This window comes from Podarcis liolepis (genome assembly GCF_965112155.1).
Source record: "Podarcis liolepis genome assembly, chromosome: 12".
In the NCBI taxonomy this organism is placed as follows: Eukaryota; Metazoa; Chordata; class Lepidosauria; order Squamata; family Lacertidae; genus Podarcis; species Podarcis liolepis.
The window spans coordinates 59,504,485-59,523,493 of record NC_139563.1 but is presented as its reverse complement, the minus strand read 5'-3'; the positions used below and the strand labels follow the sequence as shown (position 1 = coordinate 59,523,493).

General features: G+C 43.0%; 1 protein-coding gene and 1 long non-coding RNA gene across 9 annotated transcripts in view; one reads left to right on the top strand and one right to left on the bottom strand.

Moving 5' to 3' along the window:
* The window catches only part of LOC310690225, a 121,304-nt gene that overhangs the window by 22,112 nt on the left and 80,183 nt on the right, over positions 1–19,009 (bottom strand). The window lies entirely within an intron of this gene.
* EZH2 (enhancer of zeste 2 polycomb repressive complex 2 subunit) overlaps positions 1–19,009 on the top strand; it is a 70,357-nt gene that overhangs the window by 25,850 nt on the left and 25,498 nt on the right. For 5 of the 8 annotated variants that reach the window (XM_083468789.1, XM_083468787.1, XM_083468788.1 and 2 more), the window contains 5 exons: positions 4,207–4,335; positions 4,603–4,719; positions 7,352–7,472; positions 9,713–9,874; positions 18,631–18,733. In XM_083468789.1, the coding sequence (XP_083324915.1) occupies positions 4,207–4,335; positions 4,603–4,719; positions 7,352–7,472; positions 9,713–9,874; positions 18,631–18,733 (632 nt within the window). The remainder of the gene's footprint in view (positions 1–4,206; positions 4,336–4,602; positions 4,720–7,351; positions 7,473–9,712; positions 9,875–18,630; positions 18,734–19,009) is intronic. The other 3 variants (XM_083468792.1, XM_083468791.1, XM_083468785.1) reach the window with 1 other exon arrangement.

The window sequence follows — 19,009 nt, the reverse complement described above, 5'->3', positions numbered from 1 at the left end:
CTCATGCAGCTTCTTGTAAAATTCTGATTTCCCCTCATTCGGTGCATAGATTCCTAATATCAAAAATTTTTCACCTTGGGTCTGTATCTCGATTGCCAAAATTCTTCCTTGCTCATCTTTAAATAGGAATTTTGGTGACAGGCTCTCCTTTGCATAGATCACCACTCCTCTTTTCTTGACTCTATCCGATGAAATAAATTCTTGGCCTAGTCTTTTATTAATTAGCACCTTTCTATGGAGCCTAGTCACATGTGTTTCTTGCAAGCAAATAATGTCCAATTGTTCTTTCTTCAATATATGAAATATTCTTCTCCTTTTTTCTGGGGAATTTCCTCCATTTATATTCCAGCTGAGAAGTTGCAGAGACATCCTGGATCAATCTTTTAGTCTTGTATTGGCGTCTCCTTCTCTTGGTCCTCTTGACCCGAGGGTATAGATGCGGGGTCTGGTGGTGGCCAGGACCCAGGTCCTACGGTTCCTTTCTGAAGGTCCTCTCCGTAATCGTGTAGAAATTTTTGTTGATCCTCTGCTGTCCTGATCTTAACCTTCTTTCCTTTGGTGTTAAAAGATAATCCTTGTGGAAATTCCCACCTAAAGGGAATTGAATTACCCTTCAGTAGTCTTGTTAATTCCTTGTACGTAGCTCTGAGATCCAAAAGTTGTTTCGGGATATCCTTGTAAATTTCTGCTTTAGTGCCTTGAAATTCAAGTGGTTTTTCAAAGTGAAGGCCTAGTATTTTGTCTCTCTCTTGCTTGGATCCTAAAATGATTAAACAGTTTCTGGATCTGTCTTTCCTCACCACTCTTCCCAATCTAAAGGCACTTACAATTTTAAAGTCCTTGTCTTCTTCTATAGCCCAGAACTTTGAAAATTCCGTTGTCAAATAACCAATTAAGTCCCCCTGTTCAAGTTCTGGAATAGCTCTCAATCTAAGGTTATTTTCCCTATTTCTCAGTTCAATCATAGACAGGTAGGCCTGCTGTTCAGTAATCTGTTTGTGCAAGGGTTTAACCTCCACCTGTAGTGCGTCGGCCTTTTGATTGGCTTCCACGGCTTTTTGATTTGCCTCCTCAGCCAATTAGCGATTTTCCACTGTGGCTTCCTTAAGGTTCCCAATTTCTTGTGTATGTTGAACAACTTGTTCTGTCAATTTGCTAATAGCAGCTGTGGCTTGGTCAATTTTAGTCGAATGCTCATCCGCCTTGCAATTGTCCCAAAATTTGTGCTAGAAGTGCAGGAGATCCTCCTGAAGCCATGTCCTCTGATGGTGTCTGTTCAACTACTCCTTCTTGTGCCCCTAAAACAGCTGGGACAGATGATCTGCGAGGCTGAGATGTCTGTGATGTCAGTGTTGTTTAGTTAGTGTTGTGTACCAGTTGTTTAGCTTTCGTTTTAGCCAATCTTGGTTTTCCTGTGCCACTCATTCCAATCCTGTCTACGTGCCAAGGTCAAATTGTATACAGTCCCATGGGAAAGACAGTACCAGAGAGTCAACAACAAGGCAGCAGAAAGTCAAAACAAAAAAAGGTTCCCAGGCAGTTGTAAATCCAAAATCCTCTGGGGGAGTACAACAATGTCTCAAAGGAAAGAATAAAGTTATTCCGCCATTGAAATCCCAGCGGTTAAAATACTTTAACAGGATCCTTCAACTCTCTTTTAACGTGCAGAACTTTCCCAAAGTTAATACAAAGTCTCTAACTAGGTGCGGGAAACAGTTTCCCCAATTGTATCCAAGCAGAAACGCTCCGATGTAGCACTTTCAATATTTTAAACAGTTTCAGCACTTTGACAGTTCTTCCGACCTGGCAGCTCGTAAATTTGGTTACTCCACATTTATAAATCCACAAAACAAGGGGAAAAGTACAGTTCACAGTCCTCTAAAGTGAAATAAACTTGTCCCACTTAATCTCTGAAAAACGAAATCAATTGTTGCACGGGTAATCCACCCTTTGAAAGTCCTTTTAAAATTGTTCCAGCTTGTCAAAGTCTTTACTTTGATCTTTTAAGCACAGTGGGGAGACGGACTTCCTGGTAGCGTCTCCCGTTTTCGGCCAAATTCAATCTTTTAGTCCCGAATTTTAATTCCCCTACTCACGGGTTTGTAGTTTAGAATCTGATGTTCCAAGAAGAAAGGTCAGCGCTCATCGGCAGCAGCCGCGCGGCTTCGCTTCCGCAGAAAGAGCGATGAACTCACAGCACCGCTCCCCCTTCCGCGATTCCGGAGCCCCTTACGGGGTTCCTTCTTCGTTTCTGGGGGGGGGGCTTCTGGTGCCCGCCGAGTCCCACGGCCACAGGCTCACTCTACCTGTGGTTTTTCTTGATGGGTCCCCGCTTTGCCGCAGCAGGCGACCCTTTTCTGCAGAGCTCCCCTTCACAATGCGAAGAGGACCGCCATTGCCGTTTTGCGCCGCCTCCGGAAGTCCTGTACAGGGGAGCTGCCTGCACAGCCCTAAATCCAGCACTGCCTGGAATCCATTTGAGCAAAGGGCAGTCTAGATATTTTAAAAATAAGTAAATAAATAGCTGTTTTCCATTCAGTATTGTTGTCCCTTTTAGAAAGATTCATAAAGCATTGGCATTAGAAAAAGTTATGCTTATATATGCAAAGTGCATAATATCTTACCACCCTCAGTATAGAAATTGGATTTTTGCAACAGAGCAACTATACTCTAAAGAGCCCAATGGGATTTCTGACTTTGAACAGTGGACACCCATGTCATATTGCAAACTACTTTTGAAAGTGTTGTCAATTTCTGAAGGGATCTGCTAAGTGGCACACAGGGCTGCTGTTTGAAAAACACAACCCCCAAGGAAATCTTGGGCTCATTGGCCAGCCCCGAATTATAATTGCCATATAATGCAAGTGGAGTAAGCAGAATGAATGGTGTCCTGCAAAATATAATTTAAAATATTATATTTGTTGAACACAAATTTAAGTAGCTTCTAAAGGTGATGCTTTATTAAAACAGCTTTCATCTTTTTGAACTGTTTATTCACTTTAATATTGTTTGGAAAGAGCTGTACTCTGTAACTTTTCGGGACCTCTTTCCCATAGCATCAGTCAGCCCTCCTGTTGCCAGTGGCTCCTAGAAGTCTGGGAACATGGAGTGGCATCTGGTACAGTGTGAGGGCCTGCGGTCAGAAATCAAAGTTGTAGACAGTCCAATGCTCTAGGTGCGAACATGTGGTTCTTTAATCAATATCTTAAAACAATAACCCTGATGGTAAGCTAATATTACCCATATATTGCAAGGGGTGTGGGCTGCGAGAGATTGTTGCCCAAAGCTGTCTGGAGAGATTCCTAGTTCATAAGTCATGTTCTTAAGCTCTACATTGCACTAGTTCACACCTGGTTTTGCTGTCTATAGCATTGACATAATGAAGTATGGTATTGTATGTGCATAGCTCTTGGTCCATCTTTATATGCTGCTTAGCAAGTCTTGTGATTGTCCATAGTAGAATGCCTAAATTAGTTTACCTCTTATTTTGTCAGATGCAATGAAAATATTCTAGTGGACTATTTTTGAGAAAAGGTGTGTCTGAAAATCAGTACGGGTCAAGAGTTCTTAAGCATCATTGTTTTGAGGACCTTGGGAACTTGCAGGGTGAAGGATAAGAGCCCAGTGCAAATAGTGCAAACCTCACGGTTCTGCGCATCTTGTTTTAAGCTCCTGGACTCCAGCATTTTGTCATTATTTGCTTTTGAATAATATATTAGCTGTTTTCTTTCATTTTTTATATTGTCAGAGACCATTTGAAAATATACTGTGGACCACAGTTTAAGCACTCTTAAGGTAGATGATAAAATGCCCTTGCCTCCTGAAATATCTGGACAATAATGAAACCTCTAGCAGTTTTGGTCAGCTGCATATGGCATAGTCATCAGAAGCTGCTTTATTCTGAGTCTGATCATTGGCCGTGGGTGTCAGGGCTGAACTGGGGGTCTTCTGTGTGCAAAGCATGTGCTCTGCTGCTGAACTACAGTGAAGTCCAACTCCAGTGTTTCAGATGGGAGACTTTCCCAGTCCTGCTTGACAATGCTAGGGCTTGAATCTGAGACCTTCTGCACGCAAAGCAGATGTTCTGCTATGGAGCTATATCCCTTCCCTGTCTTTCACAGTCAGATGAGCATTGTTTTTAGATACCCAAATAACTTTACAAATGCTTGTGGGTTCTCGGTTCTTAAACCATTATTTTATTTCCAGAGCATGTTTAATTCTAATCGTCAGAAGATCCAGGAAAGAACAGAAATATTAAACCAAGAATGGAAACAACGCCGGATACAACCTGTGCACATCATGACTTCTGTGAGCTCATTGCGTGGGACCAGGGAGGTTGGTTAACATGATGTGTTTGCTTGAAATGTTGTTAGAACGTACGCATTACCTTTACTATGTATGGTGTGCACCATACCTAAGGAACAACTCTTATCTGAGTAAAAGCAAACATTTATAAGCACTTTTCAATGTTAGCATTTCTTTTTGAATTAAAACTGTTCACTTTATCCCTTCGAAATGCACACCTTTGTTTGTCAAGTCAGGTTTTTGCTGCTGTTTAAAAACAACGTACTACTAGTAGTGTAATTGTATCTCTTCTTCCAGTGTTCAGTCACCAGTGACTTAGATTTTCCAAAGCAAGTAATTCCCCTCAAGACTCTGAATGCTGTTGCTTCAGTACCCATAATGTACTCTTGGTCTCCCCTTCAGCAGAACTTTATGGTAAGTGAAATACGGGACTAAACCAACTGAAATGGAAACCAGCAAAAGAGACTGCTGAATAATAGTTGATGCCGTCTTTCTAGTATAGTGTGACTCTGCAGTGCTACTATGCCCAATAATAGTTTTAATGGTTCAGCAAACCTCATTGTGTGTCAAATTGATTCCTGATAAAATTAATTTTATTATTTGCAAACGCTGGATTTTGCAGAAAGCATCTGAATAAAGCATTTGAGTAAAGTCACAGTGTCAGAATTCTTCTTCATGGATGAATAAATCTGGGCATTTCTGTTTGAGGAAATTTGTACAGAACTTGCACCAAACATTTAAGAAATTTAGGAAGTGTTAGCTACTCACTGATGCTTTATGGTCTTCAGAAGCTGATTCACAAAAGGACTCAATTTTGGACAGATAATTTGGCATCCAATAGACAAGTCAGAGTAGCCAGAATAAAGAATTAAAATAGAAGAGTTGCATTGAACTGTGCTTCTCGGCTGATGGTATGGTTCGTAAGGTAGGTGGGAAGGGAAGCAATTTTCAGTGTCTTTCTCGCGGACTCTCCTTCATTAGAGGTTTTAAAGCAAAGGTTGGATGGCGATCTGTCATGGATACTTTAGTTGAGATTCCTCCATTGCAGGGGGTTGAACTAGAAGACCCCCAGGGTCCCTTCCAGCTCTATAATAGCAGGTCACCTGAAGTCATTGTGATGTCAGGGGATTGGCAGATGACTCTTCCCACCAGTTAAAATTAGCCTGCAGAGGGTGAGAGAGGTAAGGATCTGGCCCACCAGCCTGATCCAATTCCCTTTCCCCACACCTTAAGAGGCATTTAAAAAGAATCATTAAGCCTATTTTTATTTGCTTTTATTTTCTGTTCGAAAAATAACACCTCCAACAATAAATAAATAAATCATCCATTAAAACCAGTATTAAACTAAACAGAAAAATTGAAGGGCAGTATGAAATGTGTAAATAAATTGCTGGCGTTACCATGTCAGTTGAGCAGCTTGCAATAGATAAAACTGATTTATAGAATTGCATTGACTGTAGCAGGTATATATTTTTTTGATTAGAAGAAATAGGTAGGCCAAATGCACCCTTTTCTCTACATATACATTAGTACCTCGGTTTAAGAACAGGCCTGTTTACGAACGATTCAGTTTACAAACTTCGCAAAACCGGAAGTAGTGTCCCAGTTTGTGAACTTTACCTCGGTCTAAGGACAGAATCCGAATGGTGGAAGGGCAGCGGTGGCAGGAGGCCTCATCAGGGAAAGTGTTCCTCGGTTTAAGAATGATTTCAGTTTTAAGAATGGACTTCTGGAACGAATTAAGTTCGTAAACCGAGGTACCACTGTATAGAGAAAATTTATTTGAAAAAAGGTAGTAGCACAAAAAATAGTATAGTCACAAAATAAATATTTTATGCAACATTTTCAGCAAGGGCATTCCTTAATAGACTTCCGCCTTGTGGGATCTACTTTATTTCTTTTTGCCAGAACCTATATAGAGAAAAAAGAAATACATTTAGAATTAAATATTTCTGTGTCCAGGTATTTGTTTTGTGTGCAGGAACTAAGCTGAGCTCCGTCATCCCAAGGGAAAATTCACTTCTGGTTACCCCTAGCTAGCAGTATAATTTAGAGCAGGGAGACTTCAGTTGGGAGTCCTTGCTAATCTTTGCAGATTACCTACAGATCTATCAATAAATTCCAATCTACCTTCTGCCCACCCCTCCCTAAATAAATAGGTTTTTAAAAGTATTGTTTAACTATGATTTTATGTATTCATACACGCGTGCGCACACACACATTTGATTATAAAATACAATATGCCTTTTATGTCTTAATATGAGTACAGAGCTGTTTAATCTATGCAAATGATTAACTACAGAAGGTCACTCTTCCCTCATAAATGCACAGGAACATACACAGAAATGCTGTTACATGAGCTTCTGCCTCACATGGTGACTGTATACTGCATATGACTACTGTAATGCGCATAACTATGGCATTTGGAAAAAAATTCCACTGAAATGTCTGCTAAAGAAATTGTTATGGCCCTTTGTGTATATTCTACAAGATCACTCCTGACTACACCCCTTGCAATGATCTGGATGTCCCTCCTGCACTTTTGTAGGGTCACAAAGTATGAACTGTGCAATAGTTTAGCTTACCAAACAGTTCATTACAGTGAATGCTCATTGCACAGCAATTTCTACCACAAGCCTAAAGGAAAACGAGTAAAGACCATTTAGACCATTGCCCAATCCAGAATCTAGCATGTGTGCTGGCCTCTTCGTTTCAATGGAAAAGTCACATGCATGTCTACAAAGGAATGTGCAGTTAGCTTTGCTGATTCTGTTCTTAATGAAAGGGACATCGCTTTCAGATAAGAGGAGGAAGTAGAGATGAGGTACCATTCTTAGGAGACCTTGCTATATAGAGGTACCATATATTAGTGGACGGCTATGGATTTTTGATTAAGTATCCATGGAATTGTTGCTTTTGATGCGAGTTGTTGGTTGCTTTGCTTTTTGGCTTTGCCGTGCCAGGGATTGATGAGTGATCAAAATTTGTGCTTGTGGTGAGAGACTTCTCCCCCCCCCCTTTGTTATATTTTTTACCTTATGTCTAGGTAGAGGATGAGACAGTTTTACATAACATTCCTTATATGGGAGATGAAGTGCTTGACCAGGATGGAACTTTTATTGAAGAATTAATCAAAAACTATGACGGAAAGGTGCATGGAGACAGAGGTGAGTTCGGGTGTGTATGTTTGTAAGTTGACTGCTCCTGATCGCCAGTCTGGGCGGCCTGTGCTGTTCTGAGCTTAACTACCTAAAAAGCCAACCACAATATAAAAAGCACAATTATTTTGCTTCACACAGAATGAGAAACGCATGATTTAGTACAATAATTATGCCTTTCGAAATAAACATCAATTCTTATATTTAAAAACAAGAATGGGCAGTAGTACGTATTTCCAAAAATGTAATTATTATTCTAAATCACATGTTTTCCATGAAGCAAAATAATTGTACTCGCTGGCTTTCCAGATAGTTGGCTTCACCTGCAGAATACAGGAATATACCCTTTTTTACTTCTCACATAAGGGTTTTGTGCCTCTGCAGAGCTCATTCAAGGAGCTTGTAAAACCAGGCTAGAGTTTTGACATGTGTCCTACCTTTTTATCCCTTCAAAGTATGTGGGTCCTTCTCACTTTTTACCACAGCAGTCGCTTGTTCAGAAAGCCCTTTGGGCCTGGAACGTTCTGAGAAGAGACCTGTGTGGACCACCTGGGCTGTTCTGCACCCAGTCGGCTGAGGGTGCTTTCCCATGGCCAGAGTTGATAATGTCACAGAGTCCACAGCCGGCCCAGTCAGCTTCTGCAGCATCTTATCCTTTGCCTCAGGAAGCAAAATGTCTTTGTCCAACCTTGTCATTTGTCCATTTGCAGGGACAATGACCGACTTTCTTGGTGTGAGTTTATTTTGCAGCTGTTTCTGTTCACAAGCAACATTTTAGTTGTAATAGCATGTGCTCTGAGAGCAAGTGAGGTCTGAGCGCTGTAACCTGGCTCTGTATTGGGGCGGAGTGCTTGTTGAGGCCTGATGCTTTCCTCCTTCTAAAACTTGTCATTGTTCCTCCTCCCTTGTCCTACCCGTATTTCTTCCAAGCCTGGCATTGGACATAAAGAGGGCTTTAGATACCTTGGATCTGAGCCCTCTTCTTACTTGATGTGTTAGGGGGAGTTGGTGGCAGTTCATCTGCTATAAGATGGCAAGAAGAATGAAACTCTTTCTACCCAACATTTTGCTTCTGGATTTAATTGAAGGTTCACCTCCACAATGAGCTTGGCAAAGTTCTCTGTTCAGTCTTACTCCACTAGGGTGTTTCCCCCAAGAGTCCTGCTGATGGACTTTTGCTGTGCTAACTCCAGGTTTCAACTTTTATTCATCTGCCATTTCTGACTTTATTTGAAAACCTGGGCAGATGACTTCTCTGAAAGGACCATGCTCATCTCTTTCATTTCATAACACGTGCCTTGCATCTGGTAAGTGAGCTTACTACTGCACCTGTATATGGGGATAGACAAAGACCACAAGAAGGAATACATTGCTCCCTTGTCTATATAGTTGCACAACCCACCTGCCTCTCCCACTGCATATGCTGCTGTGCCTGTTGCCCTTCTCTCCCTCTCTTGCAGGGCTGCTATGTCAGTCCAAAAATGGAGCTGAGTGGGAAATTGGGAAAAATACTTCTTAATGCATGCACATGAAAGAGTCAGGTGGAGTTCCTGTGAAAACTCTAGCCCAGTTTTGGAAGCTTCCTGTTTGAGTTCTGCACAAGCACAGAATCCATATACATGGCTAAATAGATGACTGCTTTAATATCTAGCATTAGATGTGCAACCTGTTCTTTATAGCACAATCGTATTCATGTCTGCTCAAAAATAAGTCCCATTGAGTTCGACTGGACTTATTCCCAGGTAAATGGACTAGGATTGCAAAAATAATGCTGCTCTGAATTATCTGTGATTAGGGATAGGAATGATAATGAAATATTAAATATCTTTCTGTCTTTGGCTTGGCTACTCTCTCATTTTCTGCAAGAGAATTATCCCAGGACTCGGCTATAAAGTTGCAAATATAACGTTTTAAGTGCATGATAAAAATGTGACACTAGATGGCGATGGTGAGCTAATGGGAAATTCAATATATATATTACAATTTTTTTTAAAAAAAGGCATGTTCACAGTGTTTTTTATATATGTCTAGATTCAGCGCAAATAAAGTTCTGTGTTGTGTCCTGAAAGACTAAAAAAGCATAGTTGAAAAGAAATAGCTACAAGATCTTATTCATGTCCATTTCCCTGTGTTTCCAAAGTTAATTTACTTTTAATGTTTTTCTGCGTAGTGAGCTATGCTACCTGAGGATATGCACAGCCTGTTTACAAATGCATATCTCTTCCATTTATGTCTATACCTGATTTCAGAATGTGGGTTTATCAATGACGAGATATTTGTGGAGCTGGTCAATGCTCTTGGGCAGTATAGTGATGACGAAGACGACGAAGATGACGACGACGATGGTGGCGAAGACGACAATCTTGATGGGAGAAATGAAAAGCAAAAGAACCGAGAGGCCAGCAGAATAGGTAGGTTAATATGGTGCAAAGACATTTATTTAAATGCCTTTCCCCTTCTGCAGAGGTGGGAATGTATTAGAATGGTCCGCTCTCAGGTGGTGATGGCTCCAAATGGTTTTCAGATGGCTCTGGGGGATTTTCCAGCTGATATATATGACTGGCTCTCCTATTGAACCCCTGGCTAATTTGTGGAATACAGAGGACCTAGACCATGGACATAATTGCTTCTGAAGGCCTTCCTCCTGTTGGGCTCCCCCTCAGGCTCTAGCCTGAGGGGGGGCCTGAGCTGAGGGCAACAAAGCAAGCCGTGAGAAGGGTTGAATGCGGGTGGAGGAAAACACCAGGTGAGTGCAACCAAACATTAGTGACGGCTAATTATTGAGCCTACTTGGTGGCAGTGAAGGCAATGAAGAAGAACCACTTAGTTGTTTTTATTGCTTTGTTCATATGATGCCTAGAGCGGCTTTTCTTGATAGTACAGGGCCTCTTACAGTCTCACCTGAAGGGGAAAGGAACTGACGGTGGCCTGCTGTGACTTCTTTGTGAAGCATTTGGAGGACAGAAGCCACATCTGCTGGCATCTTGACGCCACTGTTCCATCAGATGAATTTCCAGAAGCATCTGGAACACTTTCTAGGCTTCTTCTGTTGGATAAGTTTCAGTTAGTATGGCTTGAAGACACAGACAAGGTTCAGTTGACTGCTTCTGATCTTGCCCCTCATGGCTGATTAAATCTAGCAAGGAGGGAACAGCTTGTTACAATCAAAGCCTCCATGGCGGAGTGGGTTGCCCCTGCCTGCCTATATAAAGCAGTGGTAAGAAACTTTAAACCACAGAGCCTAGGACTTGCTGATCAGAAGGTTGGCGGTTCGAATCCCCGCGATGGGGTGAGCTCCCGTTGCTTGGTCCCAGCTCCTGCCAACCTAGCAGTTCAAAAGCACGTCAAAGTGCAAGTAGATAAATAGGTACCGCTCCGGCGGGAAGGTAAACAGCATTTCAGTGCGCTGCTCTGGTTCGCCAGAAGCGGCTTAGTCATGCTGGCCACATGACCCAGAAGCTGTACGCCGGCTCCCTCGGCCAATAAAGCGAGATGAGCACCGCAACCCCAGAGTCGGCCACGACTGGACCTAATGGTAACTTTAAGAAACTTTAAGAAAACTTCTGTGGACCAGAAAATCTAAGCAATCAGTTGCTAGTGTCCCCTTCTTGGACAAGGTTCTTCAGCGTGTGGTCCTAGATCACATCCAGGCTCTCTTAGATGAGATTTGATGTTCTAGATCAATTTCAATTGGAGTTTCGACCCCGTTTTGGCACAGAAACTGCCTTGGTCACCCTGTATTATTACTTTTGTTGGGAGAAAGACAATGGGAGTGTATCCCTGTTAATTCTCCTTTATCTCTCAGTGGTTTTCAACACCATCAACCCTTGTATTCTTCTGCAGTGATATTCATTGTATTCTGGAATGGGCTGTACTTCTTTGCAGTGGTTCCAGAGGTTCCAATCCTACTTGTATGACTGTCTCCAGGGATGGTGCTTGGGAGGATGTTGCTTTCAGTGTGAAGTGCCACATTTTATTATCATTAAATATATGATAATATATTTTAGTATGTCAGTCTCTGGTAAATAGCACCTTGTACCATTGAATGGCACTGCAAAAACCAGTTACTGGCACTAAATACAGTGGTACCCCGCAAGACTAATGCCTCGCAAGACGGAAAACCCGCAAGACGAAAGGGTTTTCTGTTTTGGAGGCGCTTCGCAAGACGAATTTCCCTATGGGCTTGCTTCGCAAGACGAAAGCCCATAGGGAAATCTCCAGGGACCTGTTTTAAATTGCTGGCGGTCGGGAGCAAAGACTTTTGCCCACAGCCGGCCTTCAGAAGAGGTCCTGGACCTCTTCTGAAGGCCGGCGGGGGGCAAAAGTCTTTGCTCCCCCCCCGCCTGCCTTCCCGGGACAGCGGAGACTTCTCCGCTGCCCCAGGCGATCTTAAAATGCTGGCGGGCAGGAGCGAAGCGTTCGCTGCTGACCCCCAGCATTTTAAAATCTCCCCGGGACAGCGGAGGCTTCGCTCCCGCCCGCCAGCATTTTAAAATCGCCCCGGGAAAGCAGGGGCTTTTAAAATGCTGGGGTGGGGAGGCTATTACATATGGTTGAAATACATACAAATTCAAATGTTCATCAAATTAAATGTATAACATTTTTTAAACTTTTTAAAAAATGTTTTCTGTAGCTCACATTTCAGAACTGCCTATGGTGAATGACACAATTCCTAGTAATGTAACTGGATAAAATATTAATTATTAATTACTTACACTGGCAATAGCACAGCTTGACTTATTATTTACTAGATTTTTAAAATGTGGGTTGTAAAAATGGTTCTTACATTAGAATTTACAGTTTGTGGAGAATATTCTCCGGATAATTTTCTAGCAGAGAATATTCTCACCTCACATCACTAGGCCGGCCATATTGGGCCAATGACATGCTGGGACAGCTCCATGGTCATCATGGAAGTCATGAAGTCCTGAGTCACCCCAGAGCCAGTCGCTTTGGCATGGAACCTCAGAACCAGCAGTCTGGGGCTTTCGGTTCTGGCTTCCTTAATGGAGCCAGGTCCCACGGCAACGGGAGATCATTGGCATAGATGAATCAAGGATGATTGAGGATAATTATCCTTGCAAACTCCCCCCCACAGGGATGGGGAAAACAGGCTGCACCTGCATATCGTCTCGGTACCTGGCTTTTGCTCTGGCATGGAATGCAGGAGGCAGGGAGGCACTGAGTGCAAAAGCACTTCGCCTGTTGGTAACCCACCTACGCCACCATTAAGAAGGTTCTGTTCATTAGAGATTATTTGAGACTAATGTACAGACGTACGCTGGAGAAGATGGGATAAGATCACAAACTGCCAAATTGAAACAGCTACAAGGTCGTTAAGATTTGAATTGGAAATAAGGCTTCATTTGATGCGAAAGACAGTATGTAGTATGGAAAATCCAAAGTTCATAGGGGATTTCTAAACCATATTGTTAGAAAATCAATTTATGCTGTTTGGGGAAAATATAAGAACTTATTAGAGAATAAAACCCCATGATAGATATCACCATTGGAAGCGTCAGTTTAAAAAAAATGGGAAAAGAATGGGCAATGTATAATGAGTTGACTATGGAAGGAAATCAATTGAAAGTAAAAAAAGTTTGAAGACATAAGACATCTGTTAACTGATTGGCTCCAATATCACCAATTAAATGACATCTTTAGGTTGGATAAAGGGGTTGGTTTTGGTAAAGAATTTTTGAGATTACAGAAATAACTGTTGGGAAATAATGAAAAAGTTCTGTCGAAAATGTTTAAATTGTTGCTGGAATAGGAAAGAAAAGATGAGGAATTAAAATCTGTAATACACTGGGCAAAAGATGTGGGATATAATATACAACTTGCTTCATGGGAGAAGTTATGGAATGAGGATTTAAAATTTACAGCCTGCTGTACGTTAAAAGAGAATTATATGAAAATGATGTACAGATGGTAATTTGACTCCTACAAGATTATCGAAAATGTATAAGAATTTGACCAACAAATGTTGGAAGTGTAAAGCTAAAGATACATTCCATCATATGTGGTGGACTTGGAAAATAGCAAAGGCTTTCTGGGAAATGATTTATAATGAACTGAAAAAAATGTTTAAAATATTTTTTGTTCAAAAACCAGAGGCCTTTTTATTAGGTATAATAGAAGAATTACCGAAGGATAAGGAAGTACTGTATGTATGCGACGACAGTGGTAAGAATGTTATTTGCCCAGGGATGGAAGGAAGAAAGAGCCCCATCGAAAGAAGAATGGATAATGAAGTTGATGGACTATGTGGAAATGGCAAGACTGACCGGGAAGATCAGGCACCAATAGGACAGCAAATTCAACAAAGAATGGCATAAGTTGGCCTCTCTATTAGTCAACTTATTTACTTTAATTGATAAATTCAGGATATTACCAGATGTTTGGCTAAACATCATCACTCCTATATTTTTAAAAAATGACCCAAAGCAGCCTAAGAATTACCGTCCAATAAATCCTTGGCAAAAAGTATGATTTTTCCTCAAAGTCATCAAGTTGTCAAATGGAGACTAGATAATCACCCCATTGACCAGGTAAAATCTTTCAAATACCTAGGGATACCTACCAGTCAAATTTAAACTGAACAACACACAGACGCCGAATGATCATCCAAGCAAAATGCACCACATCTGCGATTCTTCATTTTTTCTTCTTCAGATGCAACCAGATGGTCCCACTACAATAAATATTTTTAATGCCAAGGTCCTTTCTCAGTTATTATACAGCATTCCAATTTGGATACAAGCATTTAATAGAGAAGTGGAACAAATTCAAGCAACCTTTCTTTGTAAGATCCTTGGTGCTCCTAAATATATAAGTTACTTAGCCTTATGTGTTGAAACCGGTCAACATCTGATGGAAACCAAAGCATGGCTGACTACAACCAAGGCCTGGCTGAAAGTCCACTGTAGAACAACATCTAACTCCTTCTTAACCTCTGTGCTTGAAGACCGCATTTCATCTAGATGGTATAGAGCAATTCAAGTTATTCTGGTTGGTGTCTTTGTTTTTGTCCAAGGGAGCACTCGGATTTTTCAATTAACAGCCACAATCTTAACCAAAAGGTTTCCTAGTGATCCATCCTTTTGGGGAACAGACAGGGTGAAGCAGAATATCTAAGTGCACACGATCACAGTGTGACCTTATGACCCTTGACAACTTTTAATTATCCCAGTGACTTGAAATGTTTTATACTTTAATGCCAGTAAAAGTATTTGATTTGATTTGAATGGCATAACTTTATAGAATATATTAAAGAACACTGTAAACATTTAAAAACGTTAGCAGGATTGACATAGCACTTGTAATTTAAAGTGACAAAGGATAAAATTGAAATGTAATAATTTAGATAAATGTAATTAGATACAGTTGAAAAAGGAAGATAAATTTTGAAAGCCAAGGGAGGGGTGGAGGAAGTCTGGGGGTTCAGGGAACCCCATAAAGATACTGATATGAATTATGGCTTAATGCATGGGTCAGCAAACTAAGGCCCGCGGGCCGGATTAGGCCCATTTGCCCTCTGGATCTGGCCCGAGACAGTCCTGGAATTGCCGCTTGGATCGGTGTGATCATTCTGGCTGTGCCATTTTTTTATTTTTTGCATTTTTCCCCCCCTCTCCTCACACACACCTCGGGGGGGCCTCCTCCTTCCTCCCTCCCTCCCTCCTCCTAGCTTCTCCCCGCCCTGTGGAGGAAGAGTGCTGGGCTTTGGTGCCAGCCAATCTGAAGCCTCGCCACCTGCCCACCAGCCTCTCCATCCATGGCTGCGCTGTGGGCATCGTGACGGGCGCATCACGGAGTTTTGGCTGGAGCTTGGCGCATCTGCTGGCCCCACAACTGCTGCCCAGGAAAGCTGACCCGGAAAGGAGAGGCACCACCACCACCCATAGCTGTCAACTTACAGATTTGAAAATAAGGGACCAGCAGCCTTGAAAATAAGGGATCAGCAGCCAAAATAAGGGACCTGCAGCCTCACCTGTTCCAGGCACTCCAGTCTTCCTGTCCTCCTGCAGTCTGGTCAAACTCATGCTGGTAGCTTCGAGAACACTTTCCAACCAACTTTGTAACCAGAGGTTCATCTGAATAGAATCTGAATCACATGCACCACAAGGCCTATGCAGCCTCAACTTAAGATGGCTCCCCGGCCTGGCTTTGCACTGCAAAGTTTGCAGCAGCACGTGCAACAAAATGGCGTCCAGCATTCAAAAAACCCCTCAGCTTGCATTAACTAGCCACACACACACAGCCTCGCCCCCTCGCCACGAGATCGCCAGTCACCCACCATTTTAGTCAACCAGCTCCTTTCTTTTCCCTCATAAGTCAATCGAAGGAGCCTGCAGAACAAATTCAAAAGCCCCCCCCCACGAGATCTCCTTTCCTTTTCCCCCACCATGTGCCCCCGCTCCAGACAGACCTTTTCGCTGGCAAGGGTGATGACGTATCCATCCGATTCTGATCTGAGCACTCAGCACAGGTATGTTCAACTTCTGAACCCCTCTGAGCCAAAGGCAGAAAGCCCAGCCAGCAGCCAAACGAAGCCTCAAGGAAAACCACCGTCACCTCTGCGCTGGGAAGCGCTGAGCAAAGGCGAGTCCCCAGGCAACGCAGCCGATTTGATCAGCACAAGGCATGCAAGCTCCCAGTCGTTCTTAGACTTCTTATTGGGTGAGCAACACAGCCAAGCAACACAGTTGGAGCCTCCCTTCTCCCTGACCGGCAGGGAGGGAGGGAGAGGAGCTGCTTCCTTTGAAATTTAAGGAACATCATTTAAGGGACATCCATCAATAAGGGACAGCAGCGGGACATGGCGCTGGAATAAGGGACTGTCCCTCCAAATAAGGGACACTTGGCAGCTATGCCACCACCGCAGGCAGAGCAGAGCAGAGGAGGAGGTAGGAGAGCAGGGGGAGGGGCAGGGCTGGGGGAGAGAGAGAAGCCCCCCCCCGCTGCGTGTGTGTGTGCGCGTGCGCAGTCTGGCCCGCCACAAGCTCTGAGGGGTGGTAAACCAGCCCCCTCCTAAAAAAGTTTGCTGACCCCTGGTTTAATGTAAACAAGTGTGTCTGTGTTTAACAAATTATTGTTTTTTAAAACTTTGAAAATAAAAATTTTAAAAAAGAAAACAAACAACAGCAACAAATCCCCCCCCCCCCAATTAAAAAGGTAAGACGGGGAGGCAATTAAAAACAGTTAAAACAATGCATCATGTATTGGACCTTTGACACTTCTCAGCTTGATCTTTGGGCAAAACACCCTCTTCCATTTACAAGGTGGCTCTGAGAGGGGTCTAAAGGACCCCTGACAGTTAAGTCCAGTCGTGAATGACTCTGGGTTGCGGCACTCATCTCACTTTACTGGCTGAGGGAGCCGGCATTTGTCCGCAGGCAGTTTTTCCGGGTCATGTGGCCAGCATAACTAAGCCGCTTTGGCGAAACCAGGGCAGTTCACGGAAACGCTGTTTACCTTCCAGAGCGGTACCTATTTATCTACTTGCACTTTGACGTGCTTTCGAACTGCTAGGTTGGCAGGAGCAGGGACCGAGCAACGGGAGCTCACCCCGTCACGGGGATTCAAACCGCCGACCTTCCGATCGGCAAGCCCAAGAGGCTCAGTGGTTTAGACCACCTTCAATATTTACTGTGTGTTGAGATTCCTGCATTGCAGGGGGTTGGACTAGAGGCCCACCGGGGTCCCTTCCAACTCTACGTTTCCAAGCTTGGAGAGTTTTTCATAGAACACTACTATAGAATCCAGCTGCATAGTCCTCTCTGTTGGTATCATTTCAACTACCTCATTAGGCAGTCACATGATGGCTGCAAACTTGACTCGCAGACTTCTGCAGCAACTGCCTTTGCCACAGAAGGTCCTTTCTCTTCTACACACAGCTACTTAACCTGTCCATCCAAAGTTAAGTAGTGGAGATCCCATTGGGAACATAACTGTGAATTTTGCTTCTGGTTTCAGTTCCTTGGAGGTGTTGAAGCCCCTCCTTTGTAGGTGCCTCCAGCTGATCACAGGGACCACTTTTCTGGATCAGGGTCTTGAGCCCTCAGTTTTCTCTCTCTTTTCCCCTTTCCTTTTCCACGGCTCCAGCGCCTCCTGCTTGGCTTTCATCCAAAATATTGCTGTAAGTCCAGCCCAGGGAGAGGCTACAAGCAACAGTAACAATTCTGACCTCTTTTCCTGTTTTCTGAGGCTGCTCATAAGACCCTTCTCAGGAATCAACCTTCACAGTAGGATTCAAATAATCGTGTCTGGGTCAAGGGCATCTCCCAGTAGCCCTGGTCTCATGCTGATGGTTGAGTGCACCTGATCTAGGTATAAAACTTGAACTTGCTGTAACCACAGAGGATAGAGTGGGACACAAATTCTAATAAGTGTGCTCATCTGCGTCATGAGATGAGAGTTAAGCAATCAGCTGTTATAGAAGAATAAAAACAGATTGCTTCTGATAGCTCAAATTCTCATTTTCTCTCTCTCCATCGATGCCATGGCAAAACAGTAGAATAGCTTGGAACTTTGCCTGAGTGAGTTGCCCATACTGCATGGCAACTGTGTCAAAGCAGTCATAAGTCAAGGAAATAAGAACAGGTAGGGCATTCTTTGACAATAAGAAAAACCAGATTGCTTGGCTGCGTGTACAGTGGTGCCCCGCAAGACGAAAAACTCGCTAGACGAAAGGGTTTTTCGGTTTTGCGTTGCTTCGCTAGACGAATTTCCCTATGGGCTTGCTTCGCAAGATGAAAACGTCTTGCGCTTTTTTAAAAAAGCCGCTTGAAGCGGTGCAGTTGCGACGGACCGTGCTTCGCAAGACAAAAAACATTGCAAGACGAAAAGACTCGCGGAACGAATTCTTTTCGTCTTGCGAGGCACCACTGTACCTGGTCTTGCCCTGGTTCTGGAAGGCACACATTAAAGGCAAGCGGAATGAGGAAGCCAAGCACTCTGTCAGCCCCTGCCTTCAGTTTCTAAAGGAGGGGGGAAGCTAATGCCTTGTCCATCCCCAGCACTTCCATTTTCATTGCCCTAGGGTGAATGAGATGTCAGTGGAATTCTGCGCCTGACGCAATTCAGTTTGGCTGCCCCTTTGAGAATCAATGTGGGAAGATTCTAAGCTTTAGAGAACATTGCTTGTGTTTTTGTTTCTATGTAGATAAAGAGAGTCATCCTCCTCGTAAATTTCCTTCTGACAAGATATTTGAAGCCATTTCCTCAATGTTTCCAGATAAGGGTACAGCTGAGGAACTGAAAGAAAAGTAAGATGTATTTTATTTATTTCATAAAATCCATACACCGTTTGAACATGGATGTAGCCAAGGGGGACAGGGAGAGGCAGCTGCCCCCCCCCCAATGTTTAAATAGGAATTGTTGACCAAGTTTTGTACAAAGGTTTACTTTGGTATGGGATATGGAATCTAAGTAATTTTGAGATGACTGGGCAGGGAGTCACTTTAATGACTGTTTAGTTTTATTCCTTTTTAATTAAAACATATCATGGGTGCAGCTGTAACCTCACATAGGGTATTTCTCTA